Source organism: Elephantulus edwardii, unplaced genomic scaffold (genome assembly GCF_000299155.1).
Source record: "Elephantulus edwardii isolate Elephantulus edwardi_28Jun2011 unplaced genomic scaffold, EleEdw1.0 scaffold00075, whole genome shotgun sequence".
Lineage (NCBI taxonomy): Eukaryota > Metazoa > Chordata > Mammalia > Macroscelidea > Macroscelididae > Elephantulus > Elephantulus edwardii.
The window spans coordinates 15,182,862-15,208,421 of NW_006399825.1; the positions used below are offsets into that span (position 1 = coordinate 15,182,862).

Below are 25,560 nucleotides of genomic sequence, written 5' to 3' on the forward strand. Positions count from 1 at the left end.
GTTTGACTTATAGAATTCTTGGGTGTAATGAACTTAAACAATTTTGAAGATATTTCTCTATTTTCTTTTATACCTTCAGTTAGGAACCATTGTTTTCTGACATTTCATATTTACAGCAATAATAATTCTGTCCCCATACACAAAAATGCTTTTGCATATAATGTGCATAGCTTGAGGAGGAAGGTAACACTTTATGTTCTGTATAGGTGCGCATTATTTGTGTAAAAATAAGTAATAGGAAAACACCACCTGTGAACAGAGTGTTTAACTGACAGGATTCGGGAGGACGGGACAAACCAGCTTTTCATTTGGAAATGTCAGTGTCTAGGGGCTTTCCTCTAAGCCAGTTCACTTCCTTCAGAGAATAATCTTCAGTTTTCTGTGTGGAAAGTAAAAGCAGTGCTGCCTGCTTTCCAGAAGCAACATTGGAAGAGTGAGTAAATTTCACCTTACCTTGCAGGGTACGTTATATTCTCTGATTTTTGAGCTTGCCTTGGGTTCTATAAAACAGCCTAGCTTGTTTCTTCCTGTTGGGAGCCCATGTAGGCACACGGTGGTGCTGCTTCTGTTACATTAGGTCTCTTACCACACTCGTATTTGGTCTTCGTCCTTCACATACTTGTTAAAAATCATCTGCTATCTTTACTCTTAATCTTTATTTAATATTCTATACTTGATCTTAGCCAAAAGGACAAGAAGAGATTATTTAATTCTGTATTATGTTTTTTGTTTTGTTTGAAGTACCTTTAATTCTCATGAGATTTTGAGAGGAGAGGAAATAGATCTGTGTTTAATGCAAGTGCAGAATAAAGGACCTAGATTCAGGGTGTAAATCTGAGTTTAAAGTTTTTATATGCAGAGTTTTTTTTTTGGTTTTGTTATATCAGTACGTCTGCCATATAATTTGCATATTGCGCTTTCCTACAAAGGCCTTGATAGAGAATTTTGTTCAAACCAGGCATCTTTCCATTTTGGCCAACTGATGCACAGTGTAGGTGGGATAATTAGTTTTCATTAATATATAAAGTATTAAGTGATTAAGTTTTAAAGTTCATTAAAAGTAATTCATTCTTTTTTTTAATTTTTTTATTTTTTTAAAGTAATTCATTCTTAATATGCATATCTAAAATGTGTCTTATAAAGAAAAATATTTTTATTGTTTTGCTAAACTAAAACAAGTGACATTAAACACAATGGGAAAAGTCAGTGGGTGAGGCAAGATTTCAACAAATACTTGATCTTAGCTAGTAAGATCATATTAATTCAATATAATTTTTTTGCCTACTTTTGGCATTTAGCCTATGCCTCCTATTGAGGTGCCCCCTTGTCCTTTCTCTCTTGGGTAGATTGTAAAATTCTGCTGCTTTTACTTGTACTGAGTGAATAATTAATACTGGTTTTTGCCCCATGTGCCAATAACCACCCGAAATAATGAAAATGAGCACTAAATTGATAGTCGTGTTTTACAGCTCAGGTTATTCTGTCCTTGTCAGTATAGTTCAGTGAAGTTGTGAGCCAGCAGAATTAAAGCACAGAAGAGCGCAGTCTAAACATTCTTAAGCAAGATGGTGGGGGAATGTAGTCTGATTGTGATCCACAATAACATCCAGGCTGTTCTCTGAGGCTTAACTTTGCCATCTTCTAGTCTGTGTCGTGTGGGTACTTTTGAGATGGAGAAGTTGGAGTGGTTAAGAGTGACTAGAGTATATTCCTTACTTATATATTTAGCAGCAAGAGGATTTCTGCATGCATCCTTCTGGTCACCACATTTGAGAATAGCTAGCTTTTAAAAAAGCCATTCCCTGGAAAATATAGTCTTTAATCTATTTTTAAGCAGTAGGACGCCAAGAATAATTTTTTTAAAGTGTTTAGTGTTTTTCTGACTCTGTCTAGATAGTAGTAGACCAGAAGTTGGTCTGATTTATTTATTTCATGATTTATTAAATCATGAAAGTCTACAAATTCCTTAAAGCTGTAAGACCACAATCTAAAAACTTTAAATGTTTAGACTTACATATTCAAAGACAAATAAATAATACATTCATAATAGGGGGTGAAGGTTTATGTAAGAGAAAATACTAAAACTCTCCAATCTATTCTGCATTTTGTTATGCTGCTTCTATTCCCCCTCCTCCTTTCTGTGGCTTTTTGGTTGGAGTTTTTTTAGGTTCAGATAATGTATGCCATACAAAGCCCTAACAGTGGTGACCTTAACAGAGATCTCCTTCCACTAAGAGCTGAATGAATGAATTTTCACTTTTCATTTTGTAGATATATTTTTGAGAATAGGAACGTACATAATATATTGACTGAGCAGGGTAAGAAACATCAGAGTTTAGATACCATTTAGAAATTTGTGGCTTGAGGGAGTAGTTAGTCCCCATATTAATTCCTTTCAAAAATACAACATCTGAGACTTTTTATTAATAAGAAATGTGGATTACAGTAAAATGATAGAAGGAAAATGACATTTTATATACTATACAAATATTTCTGATTATTGTTACTGGCAATTTTAAAATGCTTTGAAAGACATCAACTAGATTTCTATTTTTCATTTTGTCATGATTCATAGTGAATCCTGATGGGGAGTGTAATAGCATGTTAAAGGATTTTGTATTGAGAGAAAGGAAGGTTCATCTGAATGAGCAAACATGTAAAAATTTTTTTAAATTATAATAGTAAAATTGTTGATAATCTGAGGTTTAAAGAATGCTGTTATGTTCAACTGTTTAAAGTGACCAAGATTGGCATTGTTTTTAAAGATGATTATTGTTTTAACTTAGTTTAGACTGTTTTAGAATTTGTTGCTAAGTTCTTGAACTCTTTGCAAGTAAATGGCTAGAGTGTGTTGAAACTAATTTCTCTAGAGGGTTCCTCATGTTCATTGGCACTTCTGTATCAATGAGGATAAATTCTTATTAATACTTGTTTGTAGTAAGATTGACCTTCTAAATTGTAAATGGTAATTGATTTTTCAAGTAGCTTGTGAAGTACTTGTTAAACATAGCATTTGCCCCAAACAAAGTAACCTCCTGCCTTCCTGACAGAAGACCTTTTTATGACAGTGGCCATCCTGCAGGCAGTTGGCCCCTTATGACAAATGTTAAATTAGATGCATGGGTGTGGAAAAACAATTTATGATGTGGTTCTTGGAACGTGAGGAATAAAGCAGGCAGACAAAATAGCATGAGTGCAAAGTGTATTGACTTGTGACAACTCAGAATAAAGCTAATAAAGTATTCAGATGAGCAGGAACTGTTCTTGGAGTTTTCCATTTGAATAATATAATGGCAGTTTTCTTAAGCATGACATAAAAGTCACATTGAGAGGAAGGTTGCTTTGTTGTTTGGGTTTTGGGTATGAGGGTATCTTAGAGCAGTGTCCTTTTCCTCCTTTAGATCAAGAAACACAGGCCCAGAGAAACCTCTGGTTCACTAGCATGTTGGTGGCAGAGCAGCCCTGCCCAAAGCAGCCACTGGCTCTCTGACGTCACCTGCTCAGCACAGTCTTAGGAACTAATGTACTTACTACTTTTATTAGCTTTTGGCTCTTGTTTATGGCAGTAGAATTCTATTACTGTCACTTGAGGCATTGCATTTTATTGCAGTAAATCAATAGTATAGAAATTTAAGGGGGAAAATCAGTGAAACCTTATCTTTTTTTATTTTAAGAATTTTAATGAACATTTACAGAGATTTTGGATTTCATTCTGCTGTAAACTTTTGATATTTTCATTTTTCATGCTATATTTTTTAAATCGTGAAAAGAAATTATATATTAGCTAAATAGCTTAAACCATAGGAGATAGATATAAATTTTATTCCTCCAAATAATAGTTGCCGAAAGTCATAGGAATAGTATTTGTCATAGATGCTCATCAGATTTGATTTATAGATATCATAGTAAGGACAGTACTTGATAACTCATTCCTCCACCGTTTTCTGTCAAGGTTTCTTGGTCCAGTGAGTTTCCCATAGAGCTAGCCACATGATATCACATTTAGGCAGTTAATAAAGTGCAAAAAAAAATTTAATGTTTTATCATTTGACATTTTAACTAAGGAAGGAACAACACAACTTTATAGGTTTAACTTACTGTGACATTTTCTTCTATTTCCCTTCCCCTTCAGGTATCTCCAGGGCAGCTTACTAAAAAGTATAGCTCATGCTCCACAATATTTCTAGATGACAGCACAGTCAGCCAGCCCAATCTTAGAACGACAATAAAATGGTGAGTATAACTAGGTTCCCAAAGTTGAGTAACAGACTCCCCTCTGGTGCTAAAATTTGGCAAGCGCTATACTTAATTGGTGTAGGCATTTGCGTGTCCTTTGTAGTGTTCCATTTCAAGAAACTGGTGTCAAGTATATGTTGATTTCAAGGATGTAAATAGGAATTTTAATTTACATTTTAGTTTTATAATATATAGTAGAAGGGAAGGCAATTTAGCAAATGAAGAATCTCAGGAAATCCCTTTTTAGTTGATGGATTTATGTCATCAGGAATTGTTGACTATACTGAGGAGGTGCTTTCTGTTGGCTGTTTTTAGGTTTTTGGGTGGTGAGGAGCCCCAAAACAGCAACCTACCCCATTCTTTATGAATGACAAGCCTGAAACAGTATCTACTACCGCAGAAGCTGCTCTTGGAAGGACAGCTTGTCCCCTGCTGGCACCAGAGTGTATCTGCATTTACATTTCACTGACTTGTTTTTCGCCCCATTAAGCTTTTTCCTTCTGCAGTGTTCCTCTGTGAAATCTCAGTTTAATTTCTTTACGGTGGAATTTGTGTCACCCAGAACAGTGAAAGGAACAAAGTGTTGGAAACACCTTATTGTCAGTTTTATCCTTAACCAAATACAAACAGTGTCATGCTGATGAAAGAAACTGTTCATTTCTGGGGCTATCTCACAGTCTACAATTAGAGATCCATTTTCAGAACATTTCAAGGTTAGCAAGAAATGTTTAAAAATCCCATTCTTTTTTATAAGAACTCCCTGACTCCATTGGGGTTGTCTAGGAAACATTAGCATCTCTGTGGCTCCCTGGTGGCATTGGCGGTGGGGAGTTTTGGTGCTAACCCACAGGCTGCATGTACATTTCCGAGTTGAACAGCAGCTCTTCAAGGGGAAGGTGGGCAGTCTCCTCCTCCGTGATTACGGCCTTGGCTCCCAGTGGAGGGTCACTATATGTTGGAATCAATTGGTTACAAGGGCTGATTTGCAGAACACAGTTTGGGAAATGTATTGATATCCCAAATTTTATTTTTCACCCTTATAAACTTACTTTTGTTTCTAATGTACTGACTTTTCAAAAACAGCAGGTTCAGAAGTTTTGTGTCTCAGTTGTACCAGTAAAAATGAAATTGTGTTACAGTAAAATCCGAACCCAGAGCTTTGGCACCTAATGAGTAATCACAGAATGTTCTTATTCATCCAAGGTACTAAATCCATGTGTGGAAAAAAAAGACTTGATTTCTCCAGCTTTTTTTTAAAAAAAACACAAGAAGCTGCTGATGTTTCAGTGTGTAATTCAATAGTGGCTTGTTTTGTTAAAGATTATTCTCACATAGATGGCATTTTTAAGCTGCTTTCTGACTTAAATGGGCTGCATTTTAGAAATTTGCTTTTGGAAGTAGATGGAGTTTGAGTTTGCGGTGGTTAAGTTTTTTAGAGGGTGTGTGGGGGTTTGTGTGTTTATGTTTTAAAGATAATCATTGAAAAGATTGTTTAGTATAAGGCAGAAGAAATTTAATAGTGCATTGGGTTTAAGGAAGGTTAGTGAGCTATTCTGTAATCATTTATGTAACTTTTCCCAAAATATATGTCTGCATACAACTTGAAGCTCCTGCTCCATACCTATATGCTCATAAATATTTTCATAAATTGGAAAAGGTTATGAAGCATAATATATCCACAAAAGCATCCCCTATGACTCTGGCCTGAGCCCTAACTCATTAGTTTCTAAACTTTACTGCACGTTATAATCGCCTAGGAAGATATAAAAAGCAATTCTGGCGCTCTCGGCGCCAGTAAATCAGAATGCCAGGGATCAGCTGTTAAAGATCCTCCAGTGACTCTCATTCAGTAGAAAGGTGCTTCTGATGATGATTTTAAGCCTTGATTCCCTTACCTATAAAACGGGTTGTTGGGTTAAGTGGCATCTAAGGTTTGGCGGTCCTTTTCAGCATACAACTTCAGATTCTCTACTGTTAAAATTGTTTTAGAGGCGAACGTATTAGAAATGCTATAGAAGTATCCATCCTTGATCCTAATACTATTATTTGTTAATTTAAAAGTTACTTTATACTCAACACACATTTTCAGAGAAGTTGCGAGTCTTTTTAAAGTGCTAAACTAAAAAGTGTAGATAAACTTTTTTTGTTGTTGTGCATTTGTTTTTTTGTGTTTTGATAAACTTTTAAGATTGATATTTGCCTGCTTTCAATTCTTTTGAGCTGCATTTTAAACTGAGGGCAAATGGAAGCATAAAACAAATCCCAGAGAAATTCTCTGTTCTCTCATATACAACAGCTGTGAGTAATTTAGTAGTGCCGTGACTTAGAGTATTTGAGGAATCGTATCTGTTCATTAATAATTCATTAAAAGTGGTTTGGGAATGCGTGCCGTTATTATACTGTATAGTAGTAAATTTCATTGCTAGCACTGTTTATATAAGACTAGCTTAGACCCATCATCAATTTTATGGGTACTTGGATTTGCTAATAAACTTTCTACTAATAGATCTGCAAGTTGGCTTTAAATGATACTATCTGACATAAAGTACCTTTGTTACTTCCTTTTAGGAAATGATGAAAAATGGGTAAAGTAGGAAGATGATAAACTAGAAATAAACTGAAATTACAGTGTCTCAAGTTTTTCAAAAAGCATAGAAAATAAAAATTATATGGATCGAGCTTAAGCAGGTATATAAATATTGTAATTTCTACTAAATCAGAGGTTCTATGAGTAGAAGGACAAATGACAGAGGAGAACTATGTAATCATATATCATAATATTCAGTAGACACATGTCTTTTAATGGAATACTGCCTAGCATTTTAATTGTTTTTGCCAAAAGCTAAAGAGCTAAAAAAGGCCCATGAGGAGGTGTTCTGAACTTTAGGATGAGGAAACCTTTTCCCCTTTCCTTAGTTAAAACAAACAAAAAGAGAAAATAATTTGTTACAAATTCTTTTCTTTTCCTTCTACAGTGTGACCTTAGCAATATACTACCACATAAAGAACAGGTGAGTTCTTTTAAAACCAGTCATGTTATTTCAGCTAGTTACTTTACATGATAACAAGTTTAGTGTTAGGTAATATCTGTGGACATTATTGGAGTAAGCTATAGAGTGCTCTGTTACAATACTAAAGTAAGTAATTTGGTTTTTGTCTCAGTATTTTTTCCCTCTCAAATTATAGACAATTATATTGCTTGTCAGTATTTACTGTTTGGGAAATTAAAATTCAGAATTAAAAAAATAAATTCATTGTATGTTAACACAGGGTTTATCACTGTTGCTCCATGGATGTAGATGCTTTGGGAGGCTGGGTATTGCAGGATATTTATCAGCTTCCCTGGCCTCTAAGAAGCCCTGGTGGTGTAATGGTTAAGCATTTGACTACTAACTGTTGGTTAAACACCCCCCAAGCCTGTCTGGAGACCTGGCAGCCTCCTCCTATGAAGGTTACCTTCAGCCCAAGAAACCCTATGGGATAATTCTGTTCTGGCCCATGGGGTTTACTCAGTGACACAAACCAGCAAACCTCTGTCTTCTAGATGCCGGTATTACCTCCAAACCTTGTGTCTCCAGGCATGTACAGATACCCTCTGAGGAACAGAATTGTGTCTTGTGAACCATTGTGTTAAAAAGAATATCTCTTAGGGAACTTTGCTGCCCTAGTGGCATGAAGCTGCACTGCAATCCCAGAGGTGTGCGGTTCGAATCCACCAGATGCTTTCTTGGAGAAGGAGGGACAATCTCCTCCTGTACCGGTCAGATCCAATTTGACAGTACATGCACACAAATTTTTTATTTTTATTTTTTAAAATAACTCTTATGAAAAATGAATGATAACTATGACATTGATTTATGCATTTTCAAATAATTTTAAATGTCTGGCTGTATCTACTTGCTCCTATAGTCTTTTGCAGTTTGTTGTATTAAAGAAACAAAATAATAAAACGCTGCTTATTGCCTATTTACAGTTGGAAGAAGGTTTGTTTTAAAAGATTTTTGCCACTAGGCAACCAAAGGAGAAGAATTTGTTAAACTGCTTTGTTGAAGATTAAATTCCTGCCAGCCTCCTCTAGTCCTTGCTTGTATTTTACTAAGATACTAACAGATTCAATTTTTTAAAATGTATATTCTTATTTTATAGAGATGCAAATAGGTCCTTGGATATTTTTGATGAGAGATCACATCCACTCACAGTAAGTATCATTATTATTGTGGTTGTGATTTTCTTTCATAAAGTTATTTATTTTATGCTGATTTGCTGTGAAACTGCTAGAAGGAAAATACTCTTCCAGCTAAAATAAAAATCATCTTCCAGTGTGACCTCCTTACCCTCCCCTGTGGAGTGTTGTTGGAGAAATAGCAGCATTGAGTGTGTGCTTAAAGTCACCTATGAGCCAAGGTGAGCTGGTGAGCCGGCAAGCTGGCATGCCAAATAGCAGAAGACTGACCTTTTTGGAAGATCTTTTTTACTCCCCAATATCCATAGTACTTTATTGTAGATCTAGGAGAAAGCAGTGAGATCCTTCTTAAAGACTGCCTCTCTAAAAGATAATTTTTAATAGTATATAGAAAACCTAACAACTATGTAAGATGTCTATGAAGAAAATTAGAACACTTTATATTTAAATTGATTCAAATGACAAAAAATAACTTATACAATTGAATTGGGGAACATAAAAGTCTGACATAGCCACTGATGGCTACTGTGCTAGACTGCCTTCAAGTTACAGAGAGCGAAAAGAGTTAATTCTTCAAAGTTGAGCAGAGAAATATGGTAGCTGGTTCCTAAGACTTCCAAACCTAATAATATTTTTTATTTTAATAGGACTCTTACAGGTTGAGGTGTGGAAAAGAACAACATAAATTTTCTCAGTGCATACTTTAGGTGGTGGTGGGTACTGAAATATGTAATCTTAAGATTCCTTTGTTTACTTTTAAAGGATTCAAAGACTTAGTAGCTAATTGAAAGTATTTTAAGAGCATGTGGACACAAATTTGAACACAGATATTTTAAGATTAGTATTTTTCTTCAGAGGACATTTATATTTAATCTTTTTTCTTTTCTTTCAGCGAGAAAAGGTTCCAGAAGAATACTTTAAGCATGATCCTGAACACAAATTTATTTACAGATTTGTTCGTACTCTTTTCAGTGCTGCACAGCTAACAGCTGAATGTGCAATAGTAACTTTGGTGAGTTGTTTCTTTTTTCACACATCTGTAGAAGTTTCTGTCTTATACAACATGATACAGTCTTGTAAAGTAAATGAAAGTAGGTTTCTGAAATTTTCATCATAACTTTATAATATAGAGAAATCTGTCAAAGGAAAGTGCATTCACTCAAGCTTTATAGTCATAGTTAAAATGTTGCTATTGCTTTTCCCATCACAAAACAACTGCTCTTAAAGGCAGTAGGAGAGAATACATTGTCTCCACGTGCACACACATGTGGCCTGTGTGGAAATGGGAACAAAAACAAGACTCCCTGGTTCACAGGTGAGATTGAAGTCAGTGGAGGTCGTAGATGAGTCTTAAACTATAGTGTCCAGGCAGTTCTGATGTGTGAGAACAACCACCTCAATTCCTTGGATGATGGGTGTTAGCCCATCCCTGTTCCCCTCCTGTGTCTGCTCTTAAAGTTACCTAGGACGGCAGTGCTTGGGAAAACTATGCCACTTAGCCTGCTGACTGCCTTTGTGTATCATCCTTATAGAATTACTCTGGTAAGATTTTTGTTATTTTGAATAATAAATTCCATTCAAATGAGAAGTAGTTACATGATTTTATTCTTTTTCTATAGTAAACCTATAGAGGAACTTCAACTGCCTGGTTTTGGGGTGGGGCTTAGGGGGGAGAATATTAGGTCAGTACCTAACTTGGGAATAGAGACCTGTTAGTGGGCCTTAGATCAGACACAGGTGTTTCAAGAGGTGCATGTAACAAGAGCTAGAGTGGTACTTCATACCTAGAAAGAGGGGACACAAAAGAAATCGGCCTTGGTTGAGAGAAGCATGCAAGTTCAGACATGTTATGACTTGATGGCCCTGTGAGGGAGCAAAGTCTAAGCTAGAATTTGCTCATTCCTACGTGCTCCCTGGGTGCCTAATCCCGACCACTGCTTTAAATACTGAGATGGCAGAGGGAGTTGAACGAAGTTCTCATTTTAATGTCAGTATATTCTAGTAAGGAAGACCACCATTACTTCTTTTTTAATCATTTTAATAAGATGAGTATATCAGATAATGATACCAAGAAGATAAAGCAAAGGAGAAAGATAAAAGACGGATTATAGATTTTCAGTGTATTAGCACAGTCCAGAAGAGCTTTTGTAGTGAAGTAATGTTGCGATAATGACCAGAATGAAATGAGAACACAAATCATGAAAAGACAAGACCAGGGGAGGAAGTGCAGACACAGATGGTACATGGGTACGGGTACCCGGTGAAGGAATGGCAAGGCCAGATGATCCAAGTGAGAAATGGAATAATGTGGGAGAAAGATCCACCTTCTCAGGCCTTCTGGCTTTTAGGCCATGGAAAAAAGGTAATGCTTGGAAGGAATGAAGTTGAGAAATAGAACTGACAGAGATATAGGTGAGAAGTGAAGGCTCAATAAAAAGTCACATCCCTAACAGTTTGGAGAGTGGTGACTCGTACATAGATTTTTGTCCACAGCAACTGGGCTGCGGCTGATGGGGGAAGATGAGGCAGCGGCAGGGGGAGCAGTGGAATTCCAGAGTGGTGTTCTTCTGCCTCGTACGTGTGGAGGTGTTGATGGCCTTGGCAGAGTAGTTTCAGTGGAGTGACAGCGGCAGTGGACTGAAGTAAATTGAGATAGTGGGAGAAGAACAGTTAGCATCAAGAGAGGGTACTGGGAATGAGAGAAGAACATTCTAGGGGCTATACATTCCTAGTTCACATCAGGGAGAAACTCAACAAAGATTCAAAAGGAGGTGTGATAATGCTGCAGAAGTGGTCCTGAGTGGATCTGCTAGGAAGGAAGATAAGACTTTGACACAGAAGAGCCAATGGTATAGATAAATAACCAGCATATAACTGGTTTGCCAGTAAAGAGGCAGGAAGTAGAGTGAGTACCAATTTTAAGTGCCTTTGGGGGATAATTCTGAGCACTGAGTTTTAGGGATTGAGAGCAAGAATCTGAGTTGATGACATAATTCAGTATTTGTCAGCCTGGCAATCATTAGAGAGTGGACATACTCTGAAAATTAACTTTCTGTCTTTATTGTAAAGTTAAAATAGTAAATGTACTCTTCTGCAGAGCACTCTTTGAGGTTAACAAATCAGTGTTTATCTCTGCCTCCTTTGATTGACTTAATCTTGTCGTGTTCTCTGTAGAATAGATGTTTGATGACAATAAAGTCATGAAACCACCTCACAAACTAAGAGGCAGATTTAGAGAAATTGGAGGGACAGAGAAATTAGTAGGTCTCTCGGTCTGTACCCTTTTTCAATCAACAGAAAAGGAGTATCATGGATGATAGTGGAGATATGTCAGTGTAGGTCCAAGATGCTTTTGCATCCAGGTCTTCCCTGCAAAAGCCCTGAGCACTGGAGTATGCGAAAGCCACCCAGGGTGCTGCACTGCATAGCGGCCACTGGGAGGCGCTCTTGACTGCTAGTTTGTATCCTCAAGTTAGTGCCACCAAAGGATTGGTTATCATAAAAAGTAGCGGATGAAGCTGTGCTCAGAATTACATATTTAAACAGTGCATACCTATAAAGTCGTTATCCACCCCAGCATAGTAGATTGCATGTGGCTGACTCTCTATTGGCCTTGTTAATCCCCTGAGTCTGCACGTCCTCAGAGTGCCTCCCTTCAGGGCGTCCTCTGCAGAGATGTCCAGTTATTCATGTGATCAAAGCTGGGCCAGACAGTTGCATGGACAGACAGGTATCTTAACTTCCTCCTGGATAAGATCTCTTACTTTAGCTGACTAAGCAAAGTCTCTGCAGAATTTTAAGAATAAAAGGCATTTTTTCCCTAGTAAAAAACAGATGCAGAATATCATTATCATTCTTATCACAGCACTTAAATTGAACTAAAATCAAAGACCAGTGCTCTACTTTTGCAGGTTTACTTAGAAAGGCTTTTAACTTATGCTGAGATCGACATTTGTCCCACTAACTGGAAAAGAATTGTTTTGGGAGCCATTCTTCTTGCCTCCAAGGTGTGGGACGATCAGGCTGTATGGAATGTGGACTACTGCCAGATCCTCAAGGACATTACAGTAGAGGACATGTGAGTTTGGAAGGTTTTGGTGAACTTTCTAACCATTTTCAAATACCTCATTTGCTCCCATAGAGTATACATTTTAATAAATATTTTTAAAGATAACATTATGCTGAAAACAGAAATAGGCATAAAATGACATGTTCTTTTTCTCCAGCTGTAGTGCATTTATTCATCTTTTCCATTATTAATTAATAGTTTGTGATATGCTATTATAATAATCTTCTTGTAATAAAGTATTTTTCTGGTGGTTTTTGGCAAACAGTTTTTTAAGCTTCCTATCATAATAGTGTTGTTTTTACTATCCTTTAAGGCATTTTGAAAGCAGACTGCCAGTTCTAGCTCCCTTTTAAGGAGCATACCTCTGGCCTCTGAAATAAGTTTTTTCCCATGTTAGCAGATTAGATTGCCTCTGGGCTATTACAGGGTTATGGCTCCAGCCTGAATCACACATACCACCCATTGTATATTTGCCTTTGCTAATCCCCTCTCTTCCCTTCTTTTTCCATAATCAAACCATATTGTTGCAGAAACTGTAAGATAAGCAGACGGGCACTTGTTGGTGTAAGACAAAAATGAATGTTTCAAATCCTTCCAGTTTCTGTCTTTTCCCCTATTGTATTTGTTTAGAAATGTGTCTGATGGGTTTGGTAGTTCTCTTTCTTGGTTTGTCTGGAACACTCAGCCTGGTGAGGTCTTAAGCTGACTGAGAGTGGAAGGAACCTTGTTTAGTAATGAGGCTACTCTAACACTGCCTGCTAAGTCCAAATGCCACACTAAATGAGGGCCTCTGATCTTGGCACTCTGGTGACTCTGAGGTCCCAGGGAGTAGTGGGCAGGAGGAGCTAGAGCAGACTCAGTTACCCCTTTGACTGAAAATATCTTTGTGGGTGACAGTTAAGTATATATATGAAAGGACTTCTTTGATTATATTGAGCAGCGTAAGAGATTTTTGTCCTTGTTACCTTTGACTACTACTCCTCTAGCTGAGACATTATTCGCAGTTACCAAACTATGCATGGTCTTCTGATTAAAAGGAGACCTGTGAGGTGTGGTAGCTGTTGAAGTGGCTTTAGTAGAAATGACCACTTTGATAATGGTGTAAACCAAATGATCATGCTTGATGTTGCTGGCAGCCTTCTTAGATAAGGGTGTGGCAGCAAAGATCTCCAAATGAATTGCAACTAATTGAAGTAGTTTTGGGAATTGTAGGAGCTGAGCCATCATGGGAGCTGCTGTCTCCTCTAACCTGCAGCTGTCTCCTCTAACCTGCAGCTGCCCTGGGTGGGACCCTAGCAGTAGTTACAGCAGCAGAGGACAAGAGAAATGCATAGGTTTTCACAGATTTTCATTACAGAAACCAAAGGATCAGGGCCTTGCCACAAGAATAGTAATTGCAACCAGTGCTTTTTGTTTATGAACCATCAGGAGCTATACTTATAAACAGGTTGCTCTTGTTTATGGTCTTAAAAATTAGCATTACAACAAAGTTTCATATCCTTTTGTTTCCTCCAGATGCTGTTGACTACAGTTAGTAATGGTCTCACTGTGAGTGTAAACTTAGAGATCAAGGTTGATTTGCTAGTTTCTGTATGTCCTGGGATAATATATTGCCCTTCAAAAGAATAAGTCCCCCTGAGCAGCTGCTGCTCAGGAAATCTGCTATGCTTGTAAATGGCATGCTATTCAGCCATCTAGTAATTTTAAAAAAGAAAAACACAACAAAACCAGATGCATATTCTGTTTGCATAATGCTTTCCTTCAGTGATTAAACCTCTATTAATAGACATGTTAATCCTGTGAAGTACTGTATTTCTACACAATTAAAATGTATTAGTGTAGAAGCTATAAAAGGGGTAGTGAAGTGCATTTATGCCTTAGTAAATTAGGTCCTGATTAGCTGGTTATCAAAACATTATCTGATTTACATTTCTATAGACTTAAGGCTATAGGAAGTAGGGTTAGTCGGATTTTTAAGTTCAGTAAATGAAATAACCACATTTCTGCTCATGTTCTAACTACACTTCCATATGGGAGAATGCGAAGCATTTGTTAGCCTTTTCAGTGGCTCATAGTTTAAAATTTTAAGGAAAGAAACTAAAAGATATTCGCTGTGAAATTGGTAACAGGCACTCTAGTTTTATTTAATTACTTGTATTCTCCTTTTCCATTTTATTAAACTGGCCCTTTGAAAGTGTGTGTGTGTGTGTGTGTGTGTTTGTTTGTATGTATGTGTCCCCGTTTCCACGTGTCCACCCCTGTTTAAGGAGGATGGATGAGTTCAGAGCATCTCCTGGCTTCAGTGTCTACACAGGTGAAATGGCACCTGAGTTACAGTCCAGTGCCCTGTGAGAGGTCCTCTTGTGTAGCCAGGACATCTGTCTTTAATCTCTCTGTCTTCCAAAGCTTAAAAAAGAGTAGATCTTGTTTTGTCATGTTGACTGTTTCTCACCTTCGTAAAATGAAGGTGAGCAGAAACTTGCCGCAGCCCCCTCTTGGACTAGGGAAGAGGAGGAGGAGGGGCTTCCTCCTGAGCAAATGTAGCTTGCTTATTTATTTATATATTTATTTGAGACAAATCCTTGTTGCCTCAAGAGTTTTCCCCTCAGAGATAATAGCAGTGGCTCTCGATGGATCCATTTGTTGCCGTGGTGATGTGCCCACTGCTTTTGTTGGTGTGTCTCTACTTCAATAAGCCCCTTCCTGTTATCAGCCTGGTGAAAATGTCTGCAAGTTCTTCAGAGCTAATAAACCGCATACATCACTCCTTTCATCTGCTCACTATAGTGGGGCAGTGAGTGAGCCTGGAGTATGAATCTTACAGCTGCACTAATGGAACTCTGAAGAATGAGTCCCCGAGTCAGAAGCACACACACAGGAGAGGGCCCTCACCTTTCTCCTCCTCCGAGACTCTCCGTGCTGGGGCACAGAAAGGACCACAAATAGCTGGACCTTGTTTGAGCGTTAGTGGATTAATCTAGTGAGGTAGCCTTATTTGTTTCAAAATAGAATTTAGAACCATCCCACTAGCTCAGAACGGTGTTGTTGATGATAGTCCAGTTGACTAAAATTGTCCTATGTTGGTTTTGTTCTGTTCTTTTCCAGGAATGAGATGGAAAGGCATTTTTTGGAGCTACTTCAGTTTAATATTAATGTTCCTACTAGTGTTTATGCCAAATACTACTTTGACCTTCGATCCTTAGCAGATGACAACAACCTGAATTTTCTGTTTTCTCCTCTTAGCAAAGAAAGGGCACAGAACTTAGAGGTGAGCCTGTGAAATCATTGACTGGAGATTTCTGTCTGCCGCCAAATCCACCACCATCTATGGCTAAGTCATATAAATAGTGATTAGATAAACAGAAAGCTTTTAAAGTAACACCTTATGGAAGAACAGCTATGTAACACACTGTAACATGTAGAATTTTGCATCATATTTTCCTGTGTCTTTTATGATAGTCATCTTTTTTTTTTTAAAAAAAAGGTAGTTACTCAGCTATTCCACTACTTGGAATATACCCTGAAAATATGAGAACTGAGGCAAAAACTGAGATTTGTACACCAATGTTCATAGCAGCATTATTCACCATCACAAGAACATGGCAACAGCCTAAATGTCCAACCACAAACAAATGGATTGAGAAATTATGGTACATTCACACAATAGAATACTCTACAGCATGCAGGAGCAATAACTTTGTAAATTATTACCTAACTTGGGAGGGACTGGAGAGCATTATGCTGAGTGAACTAACTTAGTCCCACAAGGATAAATATTGTATAAAGCCATTACTGTAGAATGAGTATAAGGATCCAAGGGGAGTGGGAGAGGCTGGAAGCAGAGGGATGTGGAAGTGCAGGGGAGAAAGGAAATTAATCATCAGGTTGTACAATTTGATGGTTGGAGGGGTGAGGGAAATTGAGAGAATTTGTTTGAATTTATATTCGAATTTTGTAAATAATAAAAAATTTAAAAGGTAGTTACTATTTTGTGACCATAATTTTAGATATTTTAAATGATTTTTTTAATGAGGTTTTTTTTCTTTTTGATCCATCACAGAGAAATATTTAACACGTTGCTGTGCAAATGATGGTAATATATATATATAAAAAATATTTCTAAGCATGTTTCTAAGTCAATTTAAAAGTGTGTATCAACATGTTAAATAATTTCTTAAGGTTGTATTTCTGATTATAACTACATACCTAATTTACTTACTACTTTTGACTGTCCCGAATTCATTTTGCAAATTCATGTCACAGTTTGCTATATGTAATAACATAGTCCAGGCCGGTGAGGTTTTTTGACACTGCAGTCATGGCAAAGAAATGTGTGAGTGCTTCAAGTACTGGATATAGGAAGTATGTGCCTTTTAATCAAACTGTAATATACACATATATGGCTTCCAAGTTTTGGTGAGTATATACAATGTTATCCACAAATGAAATTGGCATATGGTTAAGCTTGACATTTTTTGCTGGTGCTGGGGCGCTGGTGGTTTAATCTGTTAACCTAGGGCAGCACCTCTCTGGTGGATCGAGTCCACTAGTGGCTCCTTAGGAGAAAAATGGGCAGTCCCCTCCCCTGTGATTTTCAGCCTCAGATAACTACCTGCTGGAGGGCCAGTTCAGCATCGGATTGGACTCGGTGGCAGTCAAAGCCGACTCTGGTGGTCCTGGAGGTTAGGTTTCTGTGCCGTAATGAGTGTGAATTTAATAGCACGTTGTGGTGCCTTGGCCAGTAGACCTTTCATGCTCTCTGGCAGAGCTTAAAGGAGCCCTAGTGGTGCAGTGGTTGCAGTGCTTGGCTGCTGATAAAATTGTTGGCTCAAATCCATCAGCCCCTTCACAGGATGAAAATGGGTTAGCTTTGCTTCTCTGAGGAGTAGCACCTTGAAAACCTGACAGGGATGGGAGTGGTTGTCTGTCCTGTCAGTCACTGTGAGTTGGGATACATTTGACAGCAAATGATTTAAGCACAGTCCAGCAAGCCTGTCTCATTTCATTTGCTTCATAACTCTTTGCACCTTAGTCAGTGGACAGGAAGTAGCATCCCCCACCATCTCAGCTATCCAAAATTACTGCTATTTTAAGGACGAACTGTCTGCAAGGAGTCAGGATAAGTGGCTTATTGTCAGTGATCATTTTTTCAGATTGGACTCTCCTCTTTTAAATTCTTAAGTCTGTTTTCTATTTTACTGCCTTTCCCAGGCCATTTCTAGATTGTGTGAAGACAAATACAAAGACTTGTGCAGAGCTGCTATGAGAAGATCTTTCAGCGCTGATAATTTTATTGGTATTCAGCGCTCTAATGCCATCATCTCTTAGAGGGAGACACGAGGCGTTGTCACATCATGAACTCCTCATCTGCAAAGACTGGAGAAATAGCACCTCTTCTGCTCAAAAACCAGCAAACTTAGTATTTTCATTTAAAGGAAAGACCGCAAATTCAGGAGACTCAGCAGACTGCAAGAATGATGCCATAGGAAAGAATGGGATCTTGTCAGTTAACACGGTCTTCTGTCCTTTTTAACGTAAACAGAGTTAAAAAAACCACTCCACAAAGTGAAAGCTCCCGACCCAGACACAGACATTCGCTTACTGTGTAGGCAGATAGCTGTGAACTGTGAGGTTTTTAATAGTTGACATTTTTAGACTTTAAAGACACTAATGATATAACACGTAAAGGGGTTTGGTTTTTTTTCATATTTTTGTTGTCCCCCTCTTAAACATTGCTGCATATACCTTTAGACTCATTGCAGTATTAACTACGAAAAAAGGGGTCTCTTAGCAACTCAAAAAGCCACTTCAAAAGCAGAGACCATAGCATCATTATTCGGTATTGAAGGGTTCTTCCTCCCCACTATATCATTGACGCTGCTAGGCATTATTGGCAATCAAGTTAAACCAAAAACTGCTGGATAACATTGTCATCCATTTCCTTGGCAAGTACTACTTAACATTTCAGCATGTTTGGATCATAAACATGGAAAGTATTAATGACTCACTTACCTACTTCTGTTGGGTCCATGCTGCATTTCTTGTGAACTATAAATGGTGCTTCTTATATTCTGATAATTTTACTCTTGTATAAACATATTTTAAAATATTTTAATAATTCCATTCAGTATGGTGGTCTAGTGATAACGAGCAGGTAATATAAGAGGAATCCAGAATTTCTTAGTGCAATTTTAAGCTTTAATGAAAAGACTGAGGACACTACAGCAGAAGTACTGTATTTTCACACAGATAACACTGGCCTGCTATGTTTGTTTCCCCACTGCTCCCATCCCCTCCCCCCAGGTATTTTTTAAATGCCATGTTAACTTTTCTTAACAGTAATATATGGAGAAAATTGCATACTAGGCACTTTTGAAACTCTCTTTTGGAGGCAGGGAGCAGGGTTTAAACATGTAGAATGTGCATGTTATTTGTGTGAAAATGCAGTGCAGATGCCATCACCATTGTTTGAAACCGTTTGAAAGTTTCTTTTACTGTGAAGTTTATATATACTTTTTATATATAATTTTTTTTTTGTTTCAATGCCTCTTTGAGATGGCAGACATTGACTAGAGCTAAGCTTTCAAAAGTTCAAAAGAACCCTAAAGAATTAAACTTTAAAATTACTGTCTGTAAGTTAGTGGCATTTATACTTGCACAGATATAAACCAAAGCTGAAAATTGCACTAAGACCTTTGGAAGCCCTGCTGTCTCCATGGAAGTCCCTGTTCCTCTTTATTTTTTGAAAGTAGTTTTTTGCAGGACTGTGCACTATCTGATTTGTTCACCTACTTTTATGTAGTTTTACTAAAGGAAGATTTTGAAGAGTCATATCATTCACACATATTAAAAATGTGGACCCTAATATTAGATGATACAAAACAACTTGTTTTGTGTCCTTTTTTTAAAATCCCTATTTTGAGTCCTGTTATTTAAAGAAAGAACTTGCCAAGCCTTAAGAACTCAAACTTCAGGCTTTAAAGGATAAGGGAGTAAGTAATTTTAGGAGATTGATAACAATGTCACCTAAATTTGAAATATTAAGAAATAAAATGTATTTTTAACTCTGTAATTTTGCCTGCACACACAGCATTTATGGGCCAGGACTAATTTCATAATAAAACTTCACATTATATTAAGTGCTGCAAGTTCCATCCTGTTAAAGGACAGAGACTTAAATGATAAGTACTGGTATATAAAATATTACAATCTACCACCTCAAAAAAACCCAACATTATTTATGGATTTGGAGCTTGGCAATTCAAGTATTGATTGCAGTTTTATTTTGAAAAGAATGCTACAACTTAATGTGGTTTTTCTCATGTTTATATTAAAAGAAAAGCTAATAAAACTCTATTTTAATTAAAATATGGCTAGTGTGTTTTTAACACTTGTCTGTGTCACACAGCATTACATTTATCCCAGTTCAGTTGTTTTAAATGAGTCCTAACAGGGATCGTATTTTCAGGCTCTGACCATTTCTATGTTGGTTTGACTCCTTCCTCCAGTTGAGGTGTTTATTTCTTTTGTTCTCCCCAACTTGGTGGTAATTTATAGCAGTCACTGGCTATTGTAACAGAGTAATGTAAGTAATAAGAAATGCTCTTTGCAAGTAAGCTAAAGCCTTTTCAATAGTGGTGGCTTTTCATGGACTTTCAAAAATACCAATATTTCAGCATCCTTAGATAGAACTTTGGAATTGTGCTTGAAAGGCAAAAGCACATGGGAAGAGAATTGGGCAACATGTACCAACCAAAGCCATTCCACGCCCACTGCCATCTACTTACTGTTCCTACTCAGTCACTTGGAGGGATGGTGCCAGGGCTGCCCCGTAGGGTTTCTGAGGTGGTAAACTCTTCAAAAAACTGACCGCCACAGGCTTAGGGAGCAGCTGGTGGCTTCCAGCTACCCACCTTTCAGTTGTGGAGTGATGGAACCAGTGAACTATCAGGCTTCCTAAAATGTACCCATTTAGGCTATTGTTAGGTGCCCCCAAGTTTCTCTCCAACTCATAGCAGCCCTATGTACAGTAGCTCTGATCTTGCGAAGAAAGGCCACTAGAGAAATGGAATCAGAACATTAAGTATTCAGGTTTTCATAGTTTAAATATTTAGAGCATGTTAGGAATGGGCTTATGTGTGTGTCAGGATGGTGCAGGATAGAATGGGGTTCAGATCTTTTGTTCACAGGGTAGCTATGAATCATACTTGATTTGGCAGCACCTAACAACAAGAGGTGAGGCTTCAAGCCTAACCAGTGTACTTAGCAGTGGAGGGAGCCTCAAATCAACCCACTGCTGGCCAGTCATCATTAGGCTTCGGGGCCTGTGACTGCTTATCTTTCTCCTACAGGAAGACTGGTGGATTTGAACTGTTGACCTTCAGTGGTTAAAGCCTGGTGACAGTGCTATATTTTCATCCACCTTAATTTTTCAGTGTGTAAGCTCAAATCTTCTAATACCATCTGTTCTTGGTAAATTGCTGATAAAGATAAAAGACCAGATTTAGTTGAGAAAAGGAAAATTCTGAGTCAAATGTGTTCTCGGAAATGCTGACATGAGCAATCAGAGACAGATCTTGGGAATAGGAAGGATGACATTGTACATGAATCTGACTTAACGGACAAACAATAAACTATCCTTCAAACAATTTGCTCAATTTGCTTTTCCTCTTCGACTTTAATTTAGGCCAGCCATTTAGCTATTACGAAAAATGGAAAAACTGGGTATAATCTGAGTAATATAAACCACTGAAAGGGTAAGTTCTCTTGAGAAAGGCTGTGGAGCCCAGAAACTAGTTACTGGTAAGGGAGAAATTAGTAGTTTCCTTGGGGCTTCATACCTTAGATGTGGTCCCTACACTATAAAAATTATATATATATGACTGATCAGATTTGGGTTTTGTCCCATCTCTGCTCCCCCCCCCAATTGTTAACATCAACTTTGATTAATTGCTCTAATTTGGATTATTGTGACCTTTAAACTATAAACCAAATGAAGTAATTTTCATAACTCAAACATGATTGCCTGACAGTAATTTCTTGTATTTCATCCTAAGATAATTAAGGACCCAGTGTTTTCTGGTAAAAGGGAAAATAAGTTCTTGCTGTATCAGATTCCCTCATACCTACCCTGAGACATTTATTCAAGTCCCTAGATGATCCTACAGTATAGAAACTTAACTGCTCCAAGTCTGGTTTTATAACTGTTGTTATGTGCTATCCAGTCACTCGCGACTCATAGCGACCCTGTGTACAACAGCTCTGAATCCTGCTCTTTCCTGAGCCAACCTGATTGTCTTTGACACACCTACTCCCATAACCCCAGTCACTGAGTCAGTCCACCTCAAGCACCACAGCTCAAAGGCATCAATTCCTCTTCTGAGTCATTTTCCAACTTTCTAATACACAACATGTAATTATGAAGACCAGAGTCTGGATCAGGCACACCTTTGTCTCCGGACATCGTTGCTCTTCAGTGCTCTGCAGGGGTCCCGTAAGTTTCCCATTGCAATTCATCTTTTGATTTTCCTGACCACTGGTACCAAGAGTGTTGATTGTGGAGCTGAGCAAACTAAAGCTGTTAACAGTCTGAATATCTTCACTGAAGTTTTATAACTTGTTATGTTCCGTCAAGTAGCTTGTGACTCATAGCGACCCTATGTACAACAGCCCTAAACTCTGCTCTGTCTTGTGCCAGTCACACTGTCTCTGACACTACCATCCCGACTACCCCAGACACTGAATCAATCCACCTCAGAGGGCCTTCCTCTCCTGCGCTGTCCCTCCACCCTCCCAAGCATGATGTCCTTCTCCAAGGGCCGGTCTCTTCTTACAACATGTCCAAAGTATGTTAGACGGAGCCTCAGAATCCTTGCCTCCAAGGAGCCACCCGGTTTAACCCTTTCCAGGATGAATCTGTTTGTTTTCCTAGCAGTCCATGGTATTCTCAATACTGTTCTCCAGCACCACAGCTCAAAGGCATCAATTCTCTTTCTGTCCTCCTTGGTCATTGTCAAACTCTCTGATGCATAACAAGTGATTGCAAAGACCATGGCCTGTATCAAATGTCTCCAGAGAGACACCATTGCTCTTCAGTACTTTGGAGAGGTCCCTAACGGCAGACTTTCCCATGACAATGCGCCTTTTAATTTCCTGGCTACTCTCTTCGTTTAGCTTTCTTTAATCTCTGAACACTATTCTTCAGTTTTAAAAATAATGCTTAAAAAATGCTTAAGCCATTATTACATAACAATTCAATCTTTACCCAGTTGTTGTTGATTGCCATCAGATGTGAAGCCTTTCTGTAATAAATCATTTCGCAAAGTTCATGGAGTTTCCAGAGGCATGTTGTTTAGGAAGTGGATGCCACTCTTCCAAACCTGTCTTCAACTCAGAGTTCTACCAAATGCTGTCCACCATAGATAATCATTATGGCATTTAACACCCTAGTGGCACCAGGTTCAGCATCACAGCAACTCCAGGTTACCGCAGTAGAATAAAGGCCCTCCACAAGGTCTTCTTGACTCTAAGCAAGAAGCTTAAATAAAAAACAACGAATGTAATATGTTGTTGTTATGTCCTGTCAAGTTGCCTATGACCTATAGTGTGATCCTGTGTACAGCAGCTCTGAACCCTTCTCTGTCCTGAGCCAGTCTCACTAATTCCAACACACCATCCCCCATTGCCTATTCAAGTCATATCCGTCTCGGGTACTAAGTCAGTGACAACATATGTTGTGAAGTGCCTTCCAGTAGAGTCAGCAACCTTATTAAGCTTATGACCGACAGACCTTGCCCAGTCCTGCCATCCTCACAATCTCCATTATGCTTAAGCCCATTTTTGCAGTCACTGCATTAGTTAAAGGCCTTCCTGTTCTCTGACCTTTACAAGCATGAGTCCATTTCTAGGGACTAGCCCTCCTGAAAACATGGCCAAAGTAGCTGAGACAACATCATCTCTCTGTTGCTGCCCTTCTTCCAGTGCCAATGTTTGTTCTTTTGGCAGTCCATGGTATGTATGGTCAATACTCTGATAATATCACAATTCAAAGGCATCAGTTCTTCGGTCTTCCCCATCCATTGCCCAACTCACAGGCATATGAAGCAATTGAATAAACACTATAGCTTGGATCAGGTGCATTTAGTCTTTAAACTGACATCCTTACTCTTTGTCTAGAGGTCCTTGACAGCAGATTTCCCCAGTGTAGTATGTATTGATTTCTTGACTTTTGCCTCCACAGATACTGATTGGGCATCCGCATACGATGAAATAATTGACAGCTCCCAATATTTTGTCCACTTATCATGATTTTGCTTATTGGCCCAGTTGTGAAGATTTTTGTTTTCTTGATGTTAATGTGTGATTCCTACTGAAAGCTATAGTTTTTAATCTTTAGTAAGTGTCTCAAGTTACCTTCACTTTGAGCAAGGAGCCTGTGGCATCTGCTTAACACAGGTTGTTGATGAGCCTTCTTTCAATCTCAGTGCCATAATCCTTATATAATGCAGCTTTCTGGATTATTTGACATACAAACATTGTTGTGTGTTAGATCCCTTCAAGCCAAATACAATTCATAGTGGCCAATTTAACAATAGATAAAAGGTTGGCCTATCCTGTGCCATCTTCATGATCCCAGTGCTCAAGCCCTTGTTACAGTCTGTCCATCTTGTTAGGTCTTCCCCTCTTTCCGTGATGTGACCCTCTACTTTTCCAAGTATGATGTCTTTTTCCAAGGATCGGCTCCCTCTGACAACATGCCCAAAGTATGTGAGCTAATGTGTCACTATCCCTGCCTCTGGAGCACACTGGTTACATTCCACCAAGACACAAACATATAGGTTAGGTATGGGCCTGTATTTCATCACCCAACCCCCTAAGCACATGTACAATGACAACCTGGTCCAACGGCTGCATTCTTGAGTACAGAGCTACTTGGAAGAGCAGTTGGCAGCCAGCAGAACATTCTCCTAGGTAAATACTCATTCTTATGCAGAATCTGTAGATGACACCTACATCTATCAAGTTAAGGATCACATTACCAGAGTCTAACATACCTGTTTACTGACCTGGTTGGCCTGACACCACCTGCAAGCAGTACGAGGGAGTGAGGAACCCCTCAGAAATGCCTGTTCCTCTCGTTCTGGGGGTGCAGTTTTGGTTTCTCGGGCATTATTCCATTAAACAATTTAAAATGGGCTTGGCAAATGAGAGAACATGTACTTAACTGTTGGAGGGTGTGGAGAGAGAAGATTCTCTGTGGCTCAGGAGCTGTAGGCTGCAGGAAGAACAACTGGGAAAGTGAAATAAAAAGGAAGCCTGGGTCAAGTGCTAAAACTGAAAGGATCAGGGTAGATAATTTCTATAACTACAGTGAAGGGAGTGAGAATTTAAATACAATTAGGGAAATTCAGTGATAACCTCTGAAATCTCAAATAAAATACCAATATGATGTACTGCAAACTACTTCAAAGGATCCCCAAATTAGTCTGCTAGTTATTTTTAAACATATCCCTTCATCTTCCTCTTAATTCCGACCTTCCCCTCCAGCCCCCATTAGCCACCTACAGCAAGGCAGTCTCCTTTCATCATTACCCACTTGAGCCTTCCTGTGTTTCTTGTTTCCAACTTTCTGCGCTTAAAGTCCTTCCCTGCCCTGCCCACAGTCCTAGGTGAATGAACACACAGCTCAGAGTGAGAACTGATTCCTAAGTGTTTTTTCCACTTCTTCCTCTCTCAGCACCATCACCCCCAGCCTTCACCTTTTGACCTGCTATTATTGTCCAATGTGGCAAAGAGTGATGATGCTTTCCGTGACCCACTCCAAAGCATTCACTAGATTTTAGGCAGTATGAGTTTGACATGACTCACAGGGTTAGGCTGGTCATCTGGCCTCTCACAAGCTCCTTTAATTAGCTATTTGGGTGCTTCTGTGTTTCCCAGACGAAGGCCTGGTGGTACAGCGGCTGAGTGTTCTGTTGCTACCGAAAGGTCAGTTGGCAGTTGAAGCCTACCATCTTCACTGAGAGACAGATGTGGTCATCTGCTTGCATGAAGATTACTGCCTTGGAGACCC

The 25,560-nt window shown here is 38.5% G+C and overlaps 1 protein-coding gene across 1 annotated transcript in view; it reads left to right on the plus strand.

Annotated features, from left to right (window-relative positions):
- Positions 1-17,816, plus strand: part of CCNYL1 (cyclin Y-like 1) — a 36,851-nt gene extending 19,035 nt beyond the window's left edge. The window contains exons 4-8 of the mRNA XM_006889128.1: positions 7,212-7,247; positions 9,312-9,431; positions 12,331-12,497; positions 15,594-15,756; positions 17,700-17,816. Coding sequence (XP_006889190.1) covers positions 7,212-7,247; positions 9,312-9,431; positions 12,331-12,497; positions 15,594-15,756; positions 17,700-17,816 — 603 coding nt within the window. The remainder of the gene's footprint in view (positions 1-7,211; positions 7,248-9,311; positions 9,432-12,330; positions 12,498-15,593; positions 15,757-17,699) is intronic.
- Positions 17,817-25,560: the final 7,744 nt, after the last annotated feature.